The following is an 18,168-nucleotide window of genomic DNA, read 5'->3' on the forward strand; positions in this document are numbered from 1 at the left end:
GAGATCTCCAAACACAAAACCCCACATTACTGATGGTACGGGGAGGCCTTCGTTCATCAATGCATTGCAAGAGGGACTCTATCATCATTATTATTCATTAGCGTTCTGGACTATTATAATCTCAAGAACCTTTTTCCGCGCGGTCGACTGAGTTAAATGAGGTCAGAGGCTCCCAGCTGACAGCCCACTTCACAGCCTCCAACCTCCTTCGCTAAGCCTTGCCGTGCGCATTCGGTGCGATGTCTCAGTCTCAATGAGCGTTGGTGCCTCGAACGAAACGTTAAATCACCCCTTCTTTGTTGTCGCAAAAACGCCCAAAGCGCACGCGAGAAAGTCCACCCCGTGCCGCAGCCGCCTCGACAGAGTCAACGTCCCTCCCAGCTCGGACGCGCTCGCTCGCGCACGCAAACATCGCCGCGTCGGTGATCACTCGCGCTAACGAGCGCCTTCCCGTCTTTGACAACGCACTTTCAATTGGGCCAAATAACGAAGCGTGCGTCTGTGTCTCGTGATAACACTGGTCAACAACAACAACAAAAAATTCTGGCCTGGACTTTTGCAGCTGTGTTAGACTAATTTCAGGGTGCTGATTCCAAATCTGATCTCAGACTTGCTCTATCACATCTCATTGTTATGCTATCGGCATACCCCATTTTCATTGATTTTACCCGAAATTAACTCTGTCACTTATGATTGCAAGTTGTTGCGAGTCAGTGACTGCTTTAGTGTTAAAATATGGTGCTGTATTTTTAGGATAGTGTGTTTATAATATCATTTTATGTAGATATCCACATTTATTTAATATTTTTCTTCTGCAGTTTTTATTGAAAATACAATATTTGATATCTCAAAAACCTGATGTGATAGACAAAACCAGATTTGGAATCAGCACCACAAAATTACCTAAAACCCGTTGGAATACCTTATGCCAGATAAAGTGTGTTGACCAGTGTAATGAGCGTGTCTGTACCGGGCTTCGGGACCGTGCCAAGATGCGTCGTTAGAGAGGGCACTTTGCGCCTTTCAACCTTCGCAGCTCGTACCGAGTGGCTGGTTGAGTGTACTGTTGCCCTTCGTTCGCACCGTACGTAGCCAACCGTGCTAATCGTAGGTGTGTACCAAGACATCTAGATACTGCGGCTACAGTTTTTGCGGTGTCTAGCCCAACCACGTGAAGCTCAGCTGTCTTGTGCTTTGTTACCATCAGCCAGTTCGGCATTGGATTCGAGACTGAAGGTTTCTATTTGTTTTCGCTCGCGCTCCGTACTGAGCTCTTGTCAAATAAAAGAAAAGAAAATACTGTAAAGATCCTTTAAAGCATTGACGTAACAATGCCTTCGTGATAGCCTGTTTACTGTCGGAGCACAGGTGCGTGAATGTCACACGTGGGTTGAAAGTGCTGGTAACAAAACAACAAACGAAGTGTGCCACCGAGAAACGAACAACACTGCTCTGGGTCCCTGCTTCACATTGGCTTGTGGGGACGCAGCAGCAGCAGTGGCAGCAGCGAGGAGGGACATACCCACGTTTAGAAACGTCGTGCTTCTGGAGAAGTGGTTCTTAACCTGGGGTGCGAGATGCCCTCTCTGGGGGTGTGAGACATGGACGTATTTTTTTTTTACGTAAATCATCGAAAACACAAATTAAGCAAGGGCACGTACGTGCAAATGCTTTGTTTCATAAAACCGATGTACTTATTAACATTAGACATTGTTTTTTTACGATTGAGAACCAAAGGGGTTGCAAGGCTGCAGTAAAGTTCAAGAACCACTGGTTTAGAGTATTTGGTCGCGAAACATTTCCACATGATAAGCCACTTCGCTGGTCAATCATTTGTGATCGCCCAGGTCGCTTCTGAAAAAAGAACTGGACAGTTCAAGTGGGCATTACCCGGTACAAATAAACTAAAACGAAAGTAAAATTTTGATTTAAAACTTTCGTGACTGAAGGAATTCATATTCTTGGTTCTTACGGTAAAGTCACGTAGATAGATAGAAACGTCTGTGATTTTTTGCTTAACATTTTTATTTTTATTGATTTTTATTTGTACACATTTTTTTTCTCCAAAAAATTCTATCTACGTGACTTTACCGAAAGAACAAAAAAATAAAAAAAATAAAGCATATATTTTTTTTGCTCGTACCCAGAGGCTGGATGCTGTGCGAGCGTGCTCCCTGGGGCAGGTGCACGTAGTCGAGCCGCTTGCCGGCCTCGCCGTAGCCCAGCACGTAGCCCCGCACGTGGCCCCGAGAGCCCCCCTCGGCGGTGGCGGCGGCGGCGGCGGCGGCCTCCGCGCCGTGCGGCGGCCGCCACTGGAGCGCGACGGAGTCGCCGCTCGTGCGAACCCGCACGCGGCCGGGCCTGGCCGGCGTGTGGGTCTCTACGCGACCCGCGCAACACACACACACAACGTGCGCGCACAACGCAGAGATGAAGATCGCGCGTGTGTATGTGTGTGTGTGTAGCCTACGTGTGGGGCAAGCGCTGTCAGCGAGCGGATTTGGAGGGGTGGCCAACAGCACCACGCACGGATCGTTTTTGTTTCCCCGGTGGCGATGTTTACACACCGTACCGGGAACTCGTTTGAGGCTGAGTCGACCTAGGGGAGACCCAGGACCGGTTCAGATAATCGTCACCGGTGTTGGTCTTGAGCGGGAATCGAACTCGGGTGGCCGGGTTCGTAGCGCAGCGCGCTAATCACTCCACACCCACTCCAAAGATCTCCCATATAGCCTTAATTGACTGTTGGGGCAAGTGGTGTTAGCGATAACCTATGAAGGCCGGCACGGCACACGAAGGGTTGGGTGGCCAGCACCATGCCCGGCCGCCTTTGTCTCCCCAGTGGCGCACGTTTACACACCGCACCGGGTACTCATTTGAGGCTGAGTCGACCTAGGGGAGACCCAGAACCGGTTCAGATAATCGTCACCGATGCTGGCCGTGAGCGGGAATAGAATTCGGGTCGCCGGGTTCGTAGTGCAGCTCGCTAACCGCTGCACTCCCAGATCCACGCACACACATGCGTACATACGCACCATCACGCATGAACACATTGACAGGCAAATGAGCACACAGTCTCGCAAGCGAACAGTGACAGGGATACGCTTATTAGGCTGGTTGCACCGTTGGGATGAGTGATGTTAGCGAGCATTCACTCTGACAAGTAGCTGCCACAATGCACATTTACTGAGTAGATGCACACTGACACGCAAAGACAAAGATCCCCTAAATATCTTTGAACAAATGGTCGGGGCAAGTGCTTGCTGGTCGCGAGCACCAATAAAGTCGAGCATGGCACGCGAGGGCGTCTCTCCCCAGTGTTGATGTTTGCACCGCACAACAGGTATGCGTTTAAGGCTGAGTCGACCTAGAGGATGCCCATGATCGGTTCAAATAGTCGCCGCTGTTATTGGTCTTGAGCGAGAATCGAAGCTGGGGTCGCCGGGTTCGTAGCGATGTGCCCCAAGCCGCTGCAACGCCACTCCCCGTAATGCAAACAGACACAGCAGGCGGACTTACCCACACACACATAGGCGGTATGCAAGCCGTGACCAAGACCCCCACGCTGCCCTTCACTAATCACATTTACAATTTGAATAATATATGGGGGTCCAAATGCGACCGCGTCTCAAGACTCTGTACGGCAACCGTGGGCGCGTGCGTTTTATGTACAAGGCTGCTTCAAAAATATGTTAACACTTCTGAGAATGTGTAATAATACCACGATAAATTTGTGTGTGTGCCCCTCCGGGCTTTGGAGACCACCTGGAGAAGATTCCAGGTACGTGTTGGCAATGATGGCGAACAAGTGGAGATTCTTTGACTTTTTGAAGATATTAACATGACATTTGTTATCATGTTACAGTGTATTATCCGTTATTTTTCCATTAAAAACGATAGTCCCATTTAAGTGTTAACAGTTTTTTAAGCACCCTGTATATATAGAGAGAAAGGGATACTCCACACTCAGGCCGGGAGACGACACCACGGGTGGCTGGGGGAAGGGAGTTCCAGACTCTAACCAAGTTATATGAGCAATAGATAAAAGTGACATAATCCTAATCCTGTCTCGATTCATCATAAGTTTGAACAAAAATTATGCAGCTGTTCACAGCTGGTATATTGGAGTGTCGAGTGTGTGAGTGTGTTCAACAAGCCTTGTGCATTGTAAAACAGTGCAACACAAAACAAGCCGGCGTGAAAACGCAAGAGGGGGAATTCTAAGGTTGTTCATGAAATCATCACCGGACCATCCAGCAGTCGATCAATCCCGGCCAAATGCTTTGTCCTTATAGGGGTAATAGTCTCTCGTCCCCCCCACCCCAACGTTGTCACATCTCAGAAGCTTAGCAGGCCTGATCCTGGGCAGTGCGTGGATGGGCGGATCGAAGAAGGGAGGACCCATATTCTTAGGTTTTTTTTCGGTAAAGTCACGTAGGTAAAAAATTAAAATTAATAAAAGTAAATTTTAAAAAATCACGACGTTTCGGAGGCAACACAAGCTTCCGTCTTCAGGTGGGAGAAATTATCTCACTTGATACAGCTATCGTGCTGTGACGGTTCCACCTGAAGACGGAAGCTTGTGTTGCCACCGAAACGTCGTGATTTTTATTTTATTTTTATTTTACTTTTATTAATTTTAATTTTTTACCTACGTGACTTTACCGAAAAAACCTAAGCATATAAATCCTTGCAGTCACGAAAGCTTCAAATCTAGGGGAGAACCCACCTGTCACGGAGCCGTTGAGCGATCCAGAGCTCATGGCCGCGTGTCCCTGCGGGTTAACCCATCCGCCGCCTGCAGAGGACACAACGCGGACCAGCGCCACGCAGCCACACCGCCGCGCACAGCACACGACGCATGTGTATATATATATGTACGTACGTACGCGTGCGGAACTTCTTTTGCATCGTACGTAGCCAACCCCAAGCAACCCGACGATGCCCTCCGTTTTGTGTGCAGATGGCAATGGCAGGAGGTGGCCCATCTCAAGTTGCGGGGAAAAGATTTGGTCTCGTTCTTTTTTATTAGATTTGATTTGATTTTCTGCCTAGGGGGTTAGATGCGAGCTGGGTCACACGTTGCAACCCCCACCACGGCGCGACAGCTCCGCTGAATGAGATGTCTCTCCGTTTGTCAATTGGGTTCAGCGGAGGTGAGATAATGTTAAGCCGTTTGCGCACACTCATCCAATAAGCCCAAATAATAATGTAGAAAAGGAAAACCTAAAGGCGCAATCGCGCAATTGTCTTGCTCACAGCACCGCTGGCAGATGGACCTCCGCTAATCTCGCGTGAATATTACTACAAAAACATTACTTCTGAAGCGCAGGAAAGCAATTCCCAACATTTTAAAGCTGTTTGCACGAAACGGCATTTGTCCAGTGACCCTTGTGAACGGGATGTATATATATGTAATATATAGAGCTGGTCGCACAGCCAACCAGTCCCCAGCGAGGAGGTCATGCGGCGTCATACAGAATTACGTTCCCTGCGCTGTGGATATGCTCCCTCATGCCAATGCCAAAGACCACGACAGAGACATTACGCACACAACCCACAACGCAATGCGTAGCCACGTGCGTCATATCCCAGCCAATACGAAACGATGCAGCACACTGAATTGCATCGGTGAAACGGCGGCCGTGGTGGTTGTGGTGGAGGTGAAATGAGATGGGGCCTCCGAAGCCACCAAAGTCAAACTGGTGGAAGCAATCGGCAGGAACAATGCAGCAGTGGAGGCGCCTTGCCGCAGTTGGAACGGTGCCACGTGGTCTCACGGGGTCAGCGAGAAACGACGGCGTTCTTATTTTCACGCGCGTCGGGGTGATTGATAGGTTTTACGTTTCGGAAAACAGACTCACTCTTTCAGCTGGCGGCGCATGCTTCGGTGCAGAGAGTCAAAGTCAAGCGACGAGGCGGAGGGAGAGAAACGAAAAAGGGCAGCAGAGGTGGAAAGTGGAGAGCAATTGAGGCCAACGGGAGATTTGGTTGGCAAACGAAACGAAAAAAAACGCGAGGTCGTGGAGTGGAAAAGTTTGAAGACCACTGACTTAAGCGGAGTGGTGAAAACCAATCGGGCCACCCGACGCTCTGCGTGTGCCTCTGGTGACCAAAAACCTCTCCGACTACTCGGGGAGGCGGAGAGAGAGGGGGGGGGGGGCACCGGGAGTGAGCGCTGCGCCCTCCCCAGACGCTCCACGCGTTCCGTGCCAGCGACTTGAGCTGCAGCTGCTTGAATGTTTACGCCGATGGGGAAATAATCACTCGGGGGGGGGGGGGCGTGGAAAAAAACCCGCCGGCAGTGTTTAACATATTTAACAATCTCTCTGTGTGTGTAGGAATACGCGTATATTTCAGTGAAGAGTTAAGGTGCTCGCCAAGTTGATTTTTTTTAGTTGCTTTTTTTTGTGTATTTAGAAGAGTTGCCTTATTCAGCGCCACCCCCCCCACCCCGCCGCCCCTGTGTCAGTCCCTGACTTGAGTGGGTACGCAATACAGTAGTTTTAGTGTGCGTGTGTTTTTAAATCCTTTATATTAAGTTCGCTTGCTTGCTTGCGTGCTTGCGTGCTTGCTTGCTTGCTTACGACCGTGCAAACCTTTCGGTCGTTTTTTAACCCACTTCCCGTGATCCAATCGAGCTGACATTTTGCACACAGACTCGTTGTGCAAGACAATTAATGTTCGTGAAAATTTTTTTCCAAAATTTTACACCGTTTAGGGAAAACAAATTAAATATGTAATTACCAATTGTTTAATACTGCAGACAATCATCTGACCCATAGGTGACAGCCATCTCAAGCCCGAGGACAAGAGGACTCTAGCCGCCACGCATATAAAGGATTTAGAGTGAAAAACTTTGTTTTTACGGGTTATACTTATTTTTACTCTTCCTCCAGTGTTGGTGTGTGCCTTGGCTCCTGCTCGGCACACGTGGAACATTGCCCGACTTGCCCCCCCCCCCACAATCCCCCCCCCCCCCCCCCACCTTGGGCATCGCGTTCTTCTCCACCACCACTCCTCTCCACGAGCCTTCATCTCGCTCGGCGCTATTGCTGCAGCTGCTACCGCGACCGGGGCCCCCCTTATAATTTGCGCGATTGCCCCCCCCCCGACTCGCCTCCCGCCCCCCAGAGAGGACTTTGGAGTGCGAGAAGGAGCGTGATCATGAAAGCACGCGACGAGTTGTAACTTAATCGCGCAGGTTACGGGGGCTGCCGCGGGTTCCTTTCCCACAATTAGCTCGCTGCGTGCCTGTCTTTCAGCCCAAACGCCGAGCACATGGGCAGGAAACGGGCAACAATGCGGGTGTTGCCGTTAATTCCGCATCACGGTCACACTCCTGTTACGAACACGAATTCTTCGGCGGTCCACTGCTAGGAGGGTGGGAGGAGGAGGAGGAGGGGGGTGGGCGGTGCCGTGCGCCACCGGGGTTAGTCCAGGACAACGTCTTCAAATAGACAAACTAATCCGCCACGATCAAAGGCTGCCGCTTCATTTCATTTCTTTCATGCCAAATAACGACGTAATCCTACCGGCTGTATTTTATATATTTTTTCTTTTTCACTTACGCGGGCTCACAACGCGCCGAGCGTCGTGATGCGCTGCGTCGTCCAAAATCCGCGTTCGCGTTAAACCCCTGGAAGCGTCATGGAGCAGTCTAGCGACTGGAGCTCCGAAGCGTCGCTCTCTATCTATCTATCTATCTCTGGACACTCTCTGTCTATCTATCTCTCTCTCTCGAGATAGAGATAGATAGAGAGCCTCTTAAGCGAGAGAGAGAGTGAAGCTTCGTAGCCCCGCTTCGGCAACAACGCCCAAACGCGCGCGGAGGGCCTTGACACGCACGCGCGTTGATTTGGTTTAATAAAATTGCATTCGCTTTTAAAAAACGGCCGATGCTGCGCAAAGGCTTCACGCTTGTGAAGTGCTGATTGCGCGGGGTGCTTCGGTGTCTTCAATATCGCTCCTCCTGAACGCGCGGCCGCGAGACGCGCCTCCCGTCGGCCTTCGGACGAGGCGTCATGCCTGGCAACTTACGCGCAAAGCGTTCCTGCGAGCGGCGCGATGGACACGACGTGACTGGGCTTTGTCAATCCACTGCCGAATAATGGCACGTCGTGTTGGCCATGGGGGGAGGGGGGGGGGGCTTTTGACTATACTTCACCAGCTGATCGGCAGTGGTGGTGGGTTGGTGAAGGGGTGGGGTGGAGGGTCTCAAGACCAGTGCCGATATCGCTCCCCACTGGTGTTAGCCGTGGCGAGCGATCGAACTCACTTTGCCGATGCGAACATATTTAACCCTCATACACTTACTTTGTCACAGCAAAGCAGCCCTCCTATGCACGTGAGTCTATATCCACGGATTTAACTTTTACTAAAAACCTGCATTTTAAGATCACCTCCAAACAGCCGCTTAATTTTCTTGCAGCATAGCGTCACGTTTTCAGTTGTATCTTTGGTTTCCCACTCAATTCCCATGTGGAGGGAATAAATATTCTGGCGGAACAAATATTCGTTTCGACCACGTTCATAGTGAGTGAAGTGCACTAACCGCTGTACCACCGCTGCACCCAAGCATATGTGTTTCTGAAGCTGAAATATAATACAGAGAAATGTGTTCCTGTTTAGCAACAAAAAAAGGCAATTAAATCAATAAATGGGTCTGTGGATCATGGCGTTGTGGGATGGGTGAAATTATGCCATTTAAGATCCGGTTAATAAAGCTGTGAGCCACTCTTGCTTGGTGATTCTGTGTCAATTGCAAGCAAATATCTCGACACATTCTTCAATAACACTGCCGTAAAGAGGGATACACGTTCAATCGGCAACTTTTTGGGCATCGCCTCGAACGTTGCCTTTCATATCGTCTCCCTCTGTTGTAAAGGTTTATTTTTTTTCATGAAAACGTCATCCGTTACGTCCTTCATCTAGTCCTATTCTATCCTTGCCTATGACGGCAGCGAATTTGTTCAGGAGATGAATGCCAAACAACCCTCGAGGTCTGCTCGCGACGAGAGAGGACTTCGGGAGGGAGTTTACGGCAGTGTTATTGACGATCGCGAGCCGAGTTCATTTCGTTATTTTTGAGCAACCACTTTCCAACGCAGCAATCACGAGTGTGGTTCGCGCACACGACACACACGGAGCACAACCCCCCGTGGCAAAGGACACACGCGGAGGCGAGGTTCGCGAGCGTCGACCTGGTGCGCTCTCTGCCCGGTACACTGGATGTCCCACGCCGTGCTGATTGGAGGCGCTCACCACCACATAGTACACCTCCCCAGGCTCTGCAAAGCATGGGTCGCGCGACAGCGCAGCGCGCACGCACATTACTCCCGGTGGGTATGGGCGACTTCGTGCCCCCGCCTCGCGTTGTCGCTGCCGTCTACGGACCTAAAATTGCCCCCGTTTTGGTGAAGGGGTCACGGGCGTTCAGGGGAGGGAAGGCGGCGCTAGTAGGGTTCCCACCTGGCCTGGTTTTTTCCCCAGGATTGTCCTCTTGTTGTGATAGTCATCCCGGGAAATCTGTTGGGAATTCCTAGGGTTATTAAGGCTTTTTTTTTGGTCGTCTAATAATACACCGCTCAAGGCGATGCATTTGAATGTAGTTATCCCCTCTGCTGGTAATGTGAGATACTCTTCTTCTTTTCGTGATATTTTCCAGCTCTTTTGGAGATCTCAGAGGTGCAAACCCGAACCCCCTCGTGGGAGTTCGCCCGGTCATCTCTTAGATTGTTGCGAGTCAATTAATCACGGCCGGCCACTTGCGAGGAGGCGTCCGCTGGCCACCATCACAGCCCTCCCCTGCCCTCCTAGCCCCACATCGTGGCTTTGCAGAAACCCAGCACCGCTTAAATGTGCAAGCAATAAAGGGCCACACTGTACATTGTTAGATGGAGAAAATGGTAATTTGCAGATATCATTGCTTACATTCTCGTTAAAATGACAATCGCTTTCCTAATAGTGGAATAAAACTTCCTGATGTGAAGCTTTTTGATTTAGAAACTGCTGGCATTTTTAATTTTACGATATCCAATGACACAATCAAAACATTATTATTATAATTATGTCTTTCATAAAACAGCTTTCATATACACCACCATATCGCCCTTCTGTACAGGCCATAATCAAAGCGTTGCAAATTCTACCAATGAGATATTGATGAATATCTCTGAAGTCGTCAGCATTTGAGTGTGGTCGTATTGCGTGCATCGCATTGCTCAGTGGCTGCCGGAACGCCGACAGTCAGATTCGCATAGTTCTTCCGCTTAAAAAAGAATAATTTGCAGGAATGCACTGCTCGAGTATCCATCATCATTATAATAATCAGGAAACCCAGTCAGGAAGACCTTAATTGACTCCCTCTTGGCTGGCTGGTGCACTCGTTGCTAATTAAAGGGTGGTGACTGTGTCAATAGGTATCCAGATTTGTTAGGAAAGAAAAATGTTCAGCCCTTTGTCAATCCACTGCTGGATTAAGACCTCCTGGCACCGTGTTGGACAAGGGGGTTGTTTGACCATACTTTACCACGCTGGTCAGTGCGGGTTGGTGTAAGGGGAACCCAGGTCTGTGGTTTAGTCATCGCTCGCCACTGAGCTGTGGCCAGGAATCAATTGAGGTCACGGGTTCATTGGTGCAGTGCGCTAACCACTGCGCCGATGCTCTGACCCGAGATATCAGCGCAAAGGCGTTACGAGTACGGCTAATTTGGCGAATTAAATTTTGCGCCACTTTTAATTAAAAGCTCTAGCGAGTTGTACAGTCTGCTAGGGTTGATGCCATACGTTTGAATCGATGCCATACATCGGAGACCCGTGCGTGAATTCACATCTGAGCAGCGTATTTCAGTGCATGAATGTCTGCGATTGGTCTCGAAGGGTCCGCGATTTTGCTTACAGAGCGCCAAACGATTTATATTTCGGCAAAGTGAATTTCGTGAAAGACCCAGCCGAGAACAGCTTTGCTGTCAGGGGTGGGGGTGGGGGGGGGCATCGTTATCCCCCCCTCCCCTGCAGTGGCGTAGCTAGGAAATTTTGCGCCTGGGGACGAACCATAAATTTGGCGCGCCCCCCCTCCGTTTAATCACATACCAAAATGTAATTACATGACATGTCGGCTGTGTGTGGCGGGATATATAAACTTTTAGGTTGAGGTGTAGATTTGTGCAGTAGTTTCAGGCTGCCGCGTCCGCCGCAATAAGTTCTAATATAACGTTGTGAGCCTCATTTTGGCGCCCCTTTACCTTGGCGCCCGGGGACACATGTACCCCCCTGCCCCCCCCCCCCTAGCTACGCCTCTGCCCCCCTGCAATTTCTGCGAGACGCGACAGCGAGCGCCGGGTGGGCCGCTCCCTCGATCGTGAAGAATGACTTCGGCCAATGCAAAACTGTGCATGCATAACCCAGCTGTTGTTTCTTCTTCTTCTTCCCCTTCTATCCACCGCTGCGGTGTAATTGTAGATTCGATTCCACCGTGGTCAATGAGGTGACGCGGCCGGCACGTTTTCTAGGCGAGCGTATTTGTGCACCACACGAAGGCCGGTCCAGCACATGTCCTCACGCGGCAACTTGACGCCTCTGGCTACGGCCGTGTGTTTGTGTGTGTGCAATTTGATGATTGGGGTCCCGTAAAAAAAAGGACCCCCCCACCACCACCCCCGCACTTCTCTCTCTCAGCGAGCCTCTGTCATGGCCAGAAATAGCACAAGGCGGGGGAGGAGGGGGGGGTGTGATGTGGCCAGCCCTACACTTGACCAGTGCTGATATATTCATACACAGCACCAGGTACCTGCTTAATGCCGATTCATCCTGTGACCTTGTTCGGATACCACGTTCCACTGAAAGTTAATGGTCAGAAATCAAACCCAGGTTTCCAGGGTTATATCACGCACGAACGACGACTCTTCCACTGTGTCCCCCAACGCAGATGAAAGTCTCCCGCGTACAATGTTTTCGAACGTGTCGTTGACGAGCAACTTAATAAGACTGGCAAAGCGCACGAGGGGCGCGTGTGTTACCATTTTGCCTGGCCGCCTTTGTTTACCGAAATGTTAACATTTACCACACCATGTACTCATTTGAATCTGAGCTGATCTAAGAGAGGTCCCAAGACTGGTTCAGCTGTTACGTTCCACTGATGTGCATGAATGGAAATTGAATCCAGGTCATCGGGTTCAGAGCACGTAATTATGTTCTAACCACTGCACCACTGCTTTCCATTGCGCTACGAACCCAGCAACTGAAATTAGATTCCTGGCCATGCGCTAAACACCGCACTAGACCGCTCCCCCCACCACAGACTGTTGGGGAATGTGATGTTAGCGAGCACCCATTAAGGCTGCACACGGCAAGGACAAAAATACACATCAGCCGCTATTCGACACTAAGTGGTAGTGGCGTCAACGCAGCGCTTGTGCCAGCCTAAGTGCACTTTGAGGCCATCACGTGAAGTGTGGAGGGCTCCCTGTTGGCTTGGAGGCCACGGGACAGACCCAGGTGTTATGGATTAACTGACCGAGATGACTGGCAGATGCGCCACCTGTGCTGCCCGCATTGTCTACACACAAAGTTAAAGATCCCCCGTGTAGCCTTCACAGACTGTTGGGGCGAGTGCTGTTAGCGAGCACCCATGAAGGCCGGCACGGCGCACGAGCGGGTGGGTGGCCAGAAACACGCCCGGCCGCCTTTGTCTCCCCTGTGGCGATGTTTTGCACACCACACCAGGAACTCATTTGAGGCTGGGTCGACCTAAGGCTAATAACCGTCCGTGAGCGCGAATCAAACTCCGGCCGGCGGGTTCGCAGCGAAACGTGCTGAAACCATGACACCACCGCTCCCCACAAAGACAGACAGACATACACACACACACAGAGAGAAGGGAGCACGGATACACGGGCGGCGCGTACCAACATCCCGGATGAGATGCGAGCGCTGCTCTGCGCCCAGGCGCTCGTACTGCAGCCCAGTGAGGGCCTTGCCGAAGGCCACAATGTAGCTTTCCACGGGCCGCGCCGACTCGGCGTCGCGCGGAGGAAGCCACGACACGAGGAGGCCCTCCTGCCGAGCGCCGGCACTCACCCGCACCTGCCGGGGCTTGAGCGGGTGCCCCGGGAGGGCAGCTGGTGGGGTGCCGCGTGAGAGGGCAGCAGCAGCAGCGTGTTTGTCGCGGTTGCACCCGAGTCAAGAGCCGCATGGCTCACAGGGTTATACCTAATAAATGAAACTGAAAACTGAAACTGAAAGTCGCACCGCCGCAGGGCTGGATTAATTCCCGCGTGGCGGTGGTGGTGGTTGGAGGGGTGGTGAGGGCATCTCAGGGACAGCAACCTCGTTGGACTCGGGTAAGTTCAGAATCCGAATATTGACACTGGAGGAATCCGATGAGGTATGAAGCTCTTTTTACGAGGAGGCCCTCGGTAATAAATACGAAATGCGGCGTATGGTGCCTAGTCGTCGTGGTAGAGTTGGGAGTTGGTCCAAATACCCACCTCTCTCCAGCGCTCCTTGCAGTGGAGGCCCTTCTGCCAGCAGTGGCGTGAGCAGGCAATTGCAGGGCTACACCTTTACCAAAAACGTATTTGGAGCTTCATGGCACTTAGTACTGTAATGGTTGAAACCCAATGCTGCACGGTGGTACTGTGACATTATTATTTGGTTCTTTCGGTCAAGTCACGTATAAAAATAAAATAATAAATTAAATTAAATACTAGCATACGACGTTTCGATTGCAACACAAGCAATCATCATCAGGTATAAATTAAATAGAAACACTGTGGCAGTTCAGTTGTATCCGTTCCACTGATTTGGTAATTTAGCACGTAGGCTTTCGCGACCAATGTTATTCATAATCAACGTTTTTGGGTTTAGATCGCGTTATTTATAAATGTGTCGTAACCCTCCACCACCCGACATGGCCAATCAGTAAAAAAAGTGTCACGTTGTCTTTTGTCAACGTGACACTTTTTTACTGATTGGCCGTGTCGGGTGGTGGAGGGATTACGACACATTTATAAATAACGCGATCTAAACCCAAAAACGTTGATTATGAATGATTTGGTAATGTAAAGCCAGGGGCATGGGGCTGTGTGCAGTGCGAGCACTTGGGTGCCGCGATTCAAATCGTTTGTTTTGAACTTCGTATTTATCGTCACGATGATTCCTAGGTGACGTTGTAAAAGTGGAAATGAAATAGCCAAGCGGGAAAAAAAACCAATGAGGCATTTAGCATCGGGCATTGTGTGGTGGTATAATAGTCCAGGGAAGGAATTTAATTTACAAAAAAATGTATCAGGTCCAGGGACCCCTCCCCCCCCCCCCCCCCCCCCATCAAAACTTAGTCCGGGCCTGCCTCGCACGTATCGTATGGGTGAGGTGGAGAGAGACACGCGGTGAGGAATGAGTTACAAGCAGTGGCTTAACTTCTCACTCGATATTTTTCCGGAACGCTGCTTGCTAGGCCGGCTGGCTGGCTCGGAGTAGTAGCGATTATCGGCGTAAGGCACTACAACGAGAGTACAAGGTACACCTCTCCACAATCATCCTATATTAGTGCACACTGATTCATGATTCGTTTCTTTGGGATAGATCGTCGTGTAGGTTTGATGTCATTTCTTAACTACAACCCTCCACCACCCGACACAGCCAATAACATCGAGTTGGCATGTTGGCAAATATGCCAACTGCTGATTCTGGTTTAAGTTTTTTTTTTATGACATACCTACATGATCTAACCCAAAAATTTACTCATTATGAATCATAATATTGGTCGTTAAAGCTTACGTATAAAATTAATTATTGCAAACCTATATTAATATGAACGGGTGTATGATTGGAAAAAAAGCATTTTTACAACAACTATATGATCATAATGGCAAAATTATTCCCGGAACAGCGTTCCGGAGTGTGCCGGCTGAAATTAAGCAGAACCAGTGGTAACCGCTGCCATGTGCTCAGGTCCGCGTGTGGGTCACACCGTGGATGGGCGAAGCAAACCCTCCGCAGTGGGTGGAATGTAAAATGAGTTTAAGTCAGTGGTCTCGCGTTGCAGCATGAGCGCCGCCCGTAAAAAACAAAAAAAGTGACAAAACACACACACTCGCACGCGCACACGCGCGCGCACACACAACAACGTAATCGGAGAGCAACACATGCGGAGATTGGGGAGCCGGCGAGGAGAGCATGCGGGACTTTAATAAAGAAGTTGGGGGCAGCAGAGGAAGTCGGCAAGGATGAAAGCCCCTTTAAAGTGATTCCTGGGACACACACCGGTTTTGTCTGACCAAGGCTTTGAATTAGGTGGGGTGGGGGGAAATGAGTGGGGTGGTGGCCGGGGGGGGTGGGGTGAAACTCGGAATGTACAATAGCAGTACGAGGCAGATCCATCTTAATACCATTTTTGGCATTTTTCCCCAGGATCGGCCTCCCTGTGCTCTTGGTGTCGTCGCGTTACTCGGACGAAGAACACATTCGCGGAGCAGTGCAGCCCTTCGTGTTGGGGGAACGGCTCACGGAGCTTCCTCTGAGAGCCCTTCGAGTGGCTTCCATTCTACACAGTAGGGGGCAGAGCTTGTTCTCACCCACTCTGCATATGAGAGTATTGTTCACCTTTATGAAATTCAGACCAATATTTTTTATTCTCAGAGCTGGAATTTAGCCAAATTAAAGGTAGCATTAAATAGAATGCAATGGGGGTTATGTTCGTTCGTTTGTACAGCCATTAGTGACTGGGTTGAAGCCATCAACTCACTGCAGTTGAGAACCAAGTTTAATCACAGACAGCTGCCTTGATTCAAATCCAGGATCTCAGCAGTGCGAGCTCAACGCTCTGACATTTGAGCCGCTTCTCCTGCATATCGTTCGTGACACTTATGGGTAGAGATTAGCCCTTCCACCCACTTGAGACATTCAGAGACACTGCTAGCTTTGCTGCTGCTGCTGTTGGCGCAGGATACTGCCTCACTTCTGCACTGGCAGAAATAAATGATAACGCCACAAATATAACCATCCACAGCCCCGAGTCAAGTTCACACGATAAGAGGCGACACAAAACTATTACTGTCATTAGCGAGGTGAACGGCAGTGGCACAGCGCATCAAACTAGACACTTCATAAATATTTATACGACTATATTCTCATCTCGACCGAGACGTCTGGATAGCATGGAAGCAAAGGCCAACTGTGCTCTAGAGGAGCTTTCGAGAACTCCCTCTAGTGGTACATCCCTTGCCACGAGCAGTGAGGTGAGCAAGCAATTTGCAGGTCAACACCGTGAACGTTTTGACTCGTTCTCAAAAAATAGTACAGCGTCGTACATGCACTGAGTTACGATCATTTTGCCACGATAATAATTGTGCAGCCCTTGGCCAACTCACTGCTGAGCGAAGGCTTCCTCACGCCGCGTTGGGAAAGGCGGAGGTTGTCCGACTACGCTTCACCACGCTGCTCAGTGCAGTTTGGTGAAAGGTGAGAAGGGGCAAGACCGGTTCAGATATCACACCGGGTCTTTGCTGCAGTGTTCGAGCGACAGGTTGTGATTGAGGATATCAACCGCTACGGATGTGAGCCATGGGCAGGCGTGGAGCTCGGGTTGATGCCGTTCATCGCGCAGTCAACTAACCACTGTGCCACTGATTCACCCCCAATAATACAACAATCGCATACAATCTACAAGCATTTGTAAATTCTTAATAGTAATAATAATAAGAAAACACATACAATCATCAACATGTTACATCTACCTACTAAACATGTTCAGGCTGTCTTAACGGTCTATGATGAAAAAATTAATGAATCTAACAATTCGTGCAATATATCTTAGCAAATAACTGACTAATATGGCTGCAACGTTTGTTTCTTTTGGTAGTTTTTAGGCACGCCTTCCACTGATTTGTCCGTCTGACCGGACCTGCAAAAGTTACCGCTGAGCGGTGCCTAAGTTAATCAAGTAAATGTTTCTTATCCCATGCCGCTCAGGGGTTCTCGATTCACGAAGAAATATCAGCTCAAATTTAAATGCACCATCATCAAATATTAGCCCACATTTATATCATCTCTCACATCTAGCTCCTCTGCATCTCTATCTATTCTTACCTGACCACATCTATATTTTCGTACGCATTTAATTCGTTTATCTCACTTTCTACATGTCTATATATTCTGTCACTTCACTAAAATTGTATTAATTGAAAGTGTCAGTGGAAGCGCGCCCCGCAAATAAATAATTTCAACCCAGGTGCCCCCAACAGACCACACCACTGGGACCGAGCGTTGTCCACGTACCTCTTTCATCAGCCACACTGCACCCGAGCAGAGCATGCCAAGTCAGCAAACACACTAATACTACCCGCATGGTTAACGTCCTCTTATCAGCTCATGGAGATTTCAATTCACTCGGCTCGGATCGCCTGGGTCGTGGCCGCTTCGCAACGGGGACGAGCTCGGATCCTGCACGGTCGTCCCGAGCCAGGAGAAAAAAAAAAGATCTTGGCGGGAACGCAGCTGGGATTGCACTGCGCTGCCGGAGTGGGGGGGGGAGAGGGAATAACAACTTGGGTAGGAGGAGAAGGAGGAGGGGGGGGCGCGCCGTTTTAGGGACTGGGAGAGGCTTTAGGGTTGTCACGTAGTACAGAAACTCCGGCATCAGCTGGTGGAATTTTTGTTTCCGAAAGTTTTTGGGCTGGGCGGGGTGGGCCCGTTAGCATTGGCTGCTTGACAGAGAGCCAGCCCCTGACAAGGGTACCGTGGGTTCGCAAAGTGTGAAGGCGGCGCCGCGATCGTGTCTACTTGTAAATCGAGACGCGGTGCTGCTAACGATCAATTTGATGCCGCCGCACCGGACTTGCAACACCACCTGTGGACGTTTGCTCGTCGCCCGCCACTGAGAAGCGCTCATGCCAGCATCGCTCGCTCCGGTGATGGATGTTCACTCACCGTGCGCATGGCAGACTTGCATACTTGCAGAAAGCAGCAACGTGTCCAAGAAATCCTGCGCTCTTACAGCGGGCTCTGCATGGGGAGAAGGAATGCGCGCTGTTGACTTTGAAATTAAAATCCGCCAATCGGCCGGAAGCTTTGACTAACTTTTATTTTTCTTCGCGAGACCGATTTGATTATATATTTTTTGTTCATATATTTTTCTTGAATTAGGACAAAAAAAGCTACAAACTG

General features: G+C 50.0%; 1 protein-coding gene across 5 annotated transcripts in view; it reads right to left on the bottom strand.

The window, feature by feature from the left end:
- LOC133351823 (fibronectin type III domain-containing protein 1-like) overlaps positions 1-17,500 on the bottom strand; it is a 79,703-nt gene extending 62,203 nt beyond the window's left edge. For 2 of the 5 annotated variants that reach the window (XM_061567395.1, XM_061567379.1), the window contains exons 1-5: positions 17,281-17,500; positions 12,909-13,121; positions 9,204-9,290; positions 4,730-4,798; positions 2,144-2,380 (exon numbers count right to left, since the gene is read on the bottom strand). In XM_061567395.1, the coding sequence (XP_061423379.1) occupies positions 2,144-2,380; positions 4,730-4,798; positions 9,204-9,290; positions 12,909-13,121; positions 17,281-17,350 (676 nt within the window). In that variant the 5' untranslated portion in view covers positions 17,351-17,500. The remainder of the gene's footprint in view (positions 1-2,143; positions 2,381-4,729; positions 4,799-9,203; positions 9,291-12,908; positions 13,122-17,280) is intronic. The other 3 variants (XM_061567403.1, XM_061567385.1, XM_061567412.1) reach the window with 3 other exon arrangements.
- Positions 17,501-18,168: the final 668 nt, after the last annotated feature.

This window comes from Lethenteron reissneri, chromosome 5 (assembly GCF_015708825.2).
Source record: "Lethenteron reissneri isolate LAM-NWPU_2019-01 chromosome 5, ASM1570882v1, whole genome shotgun sequence".
NCBI lineage: Eukaryota > Metazoa > Chordata > Hyperoartia > Petromyzontiformes > Petromyzontidae > Lethenteron > Lethenteron reissneri.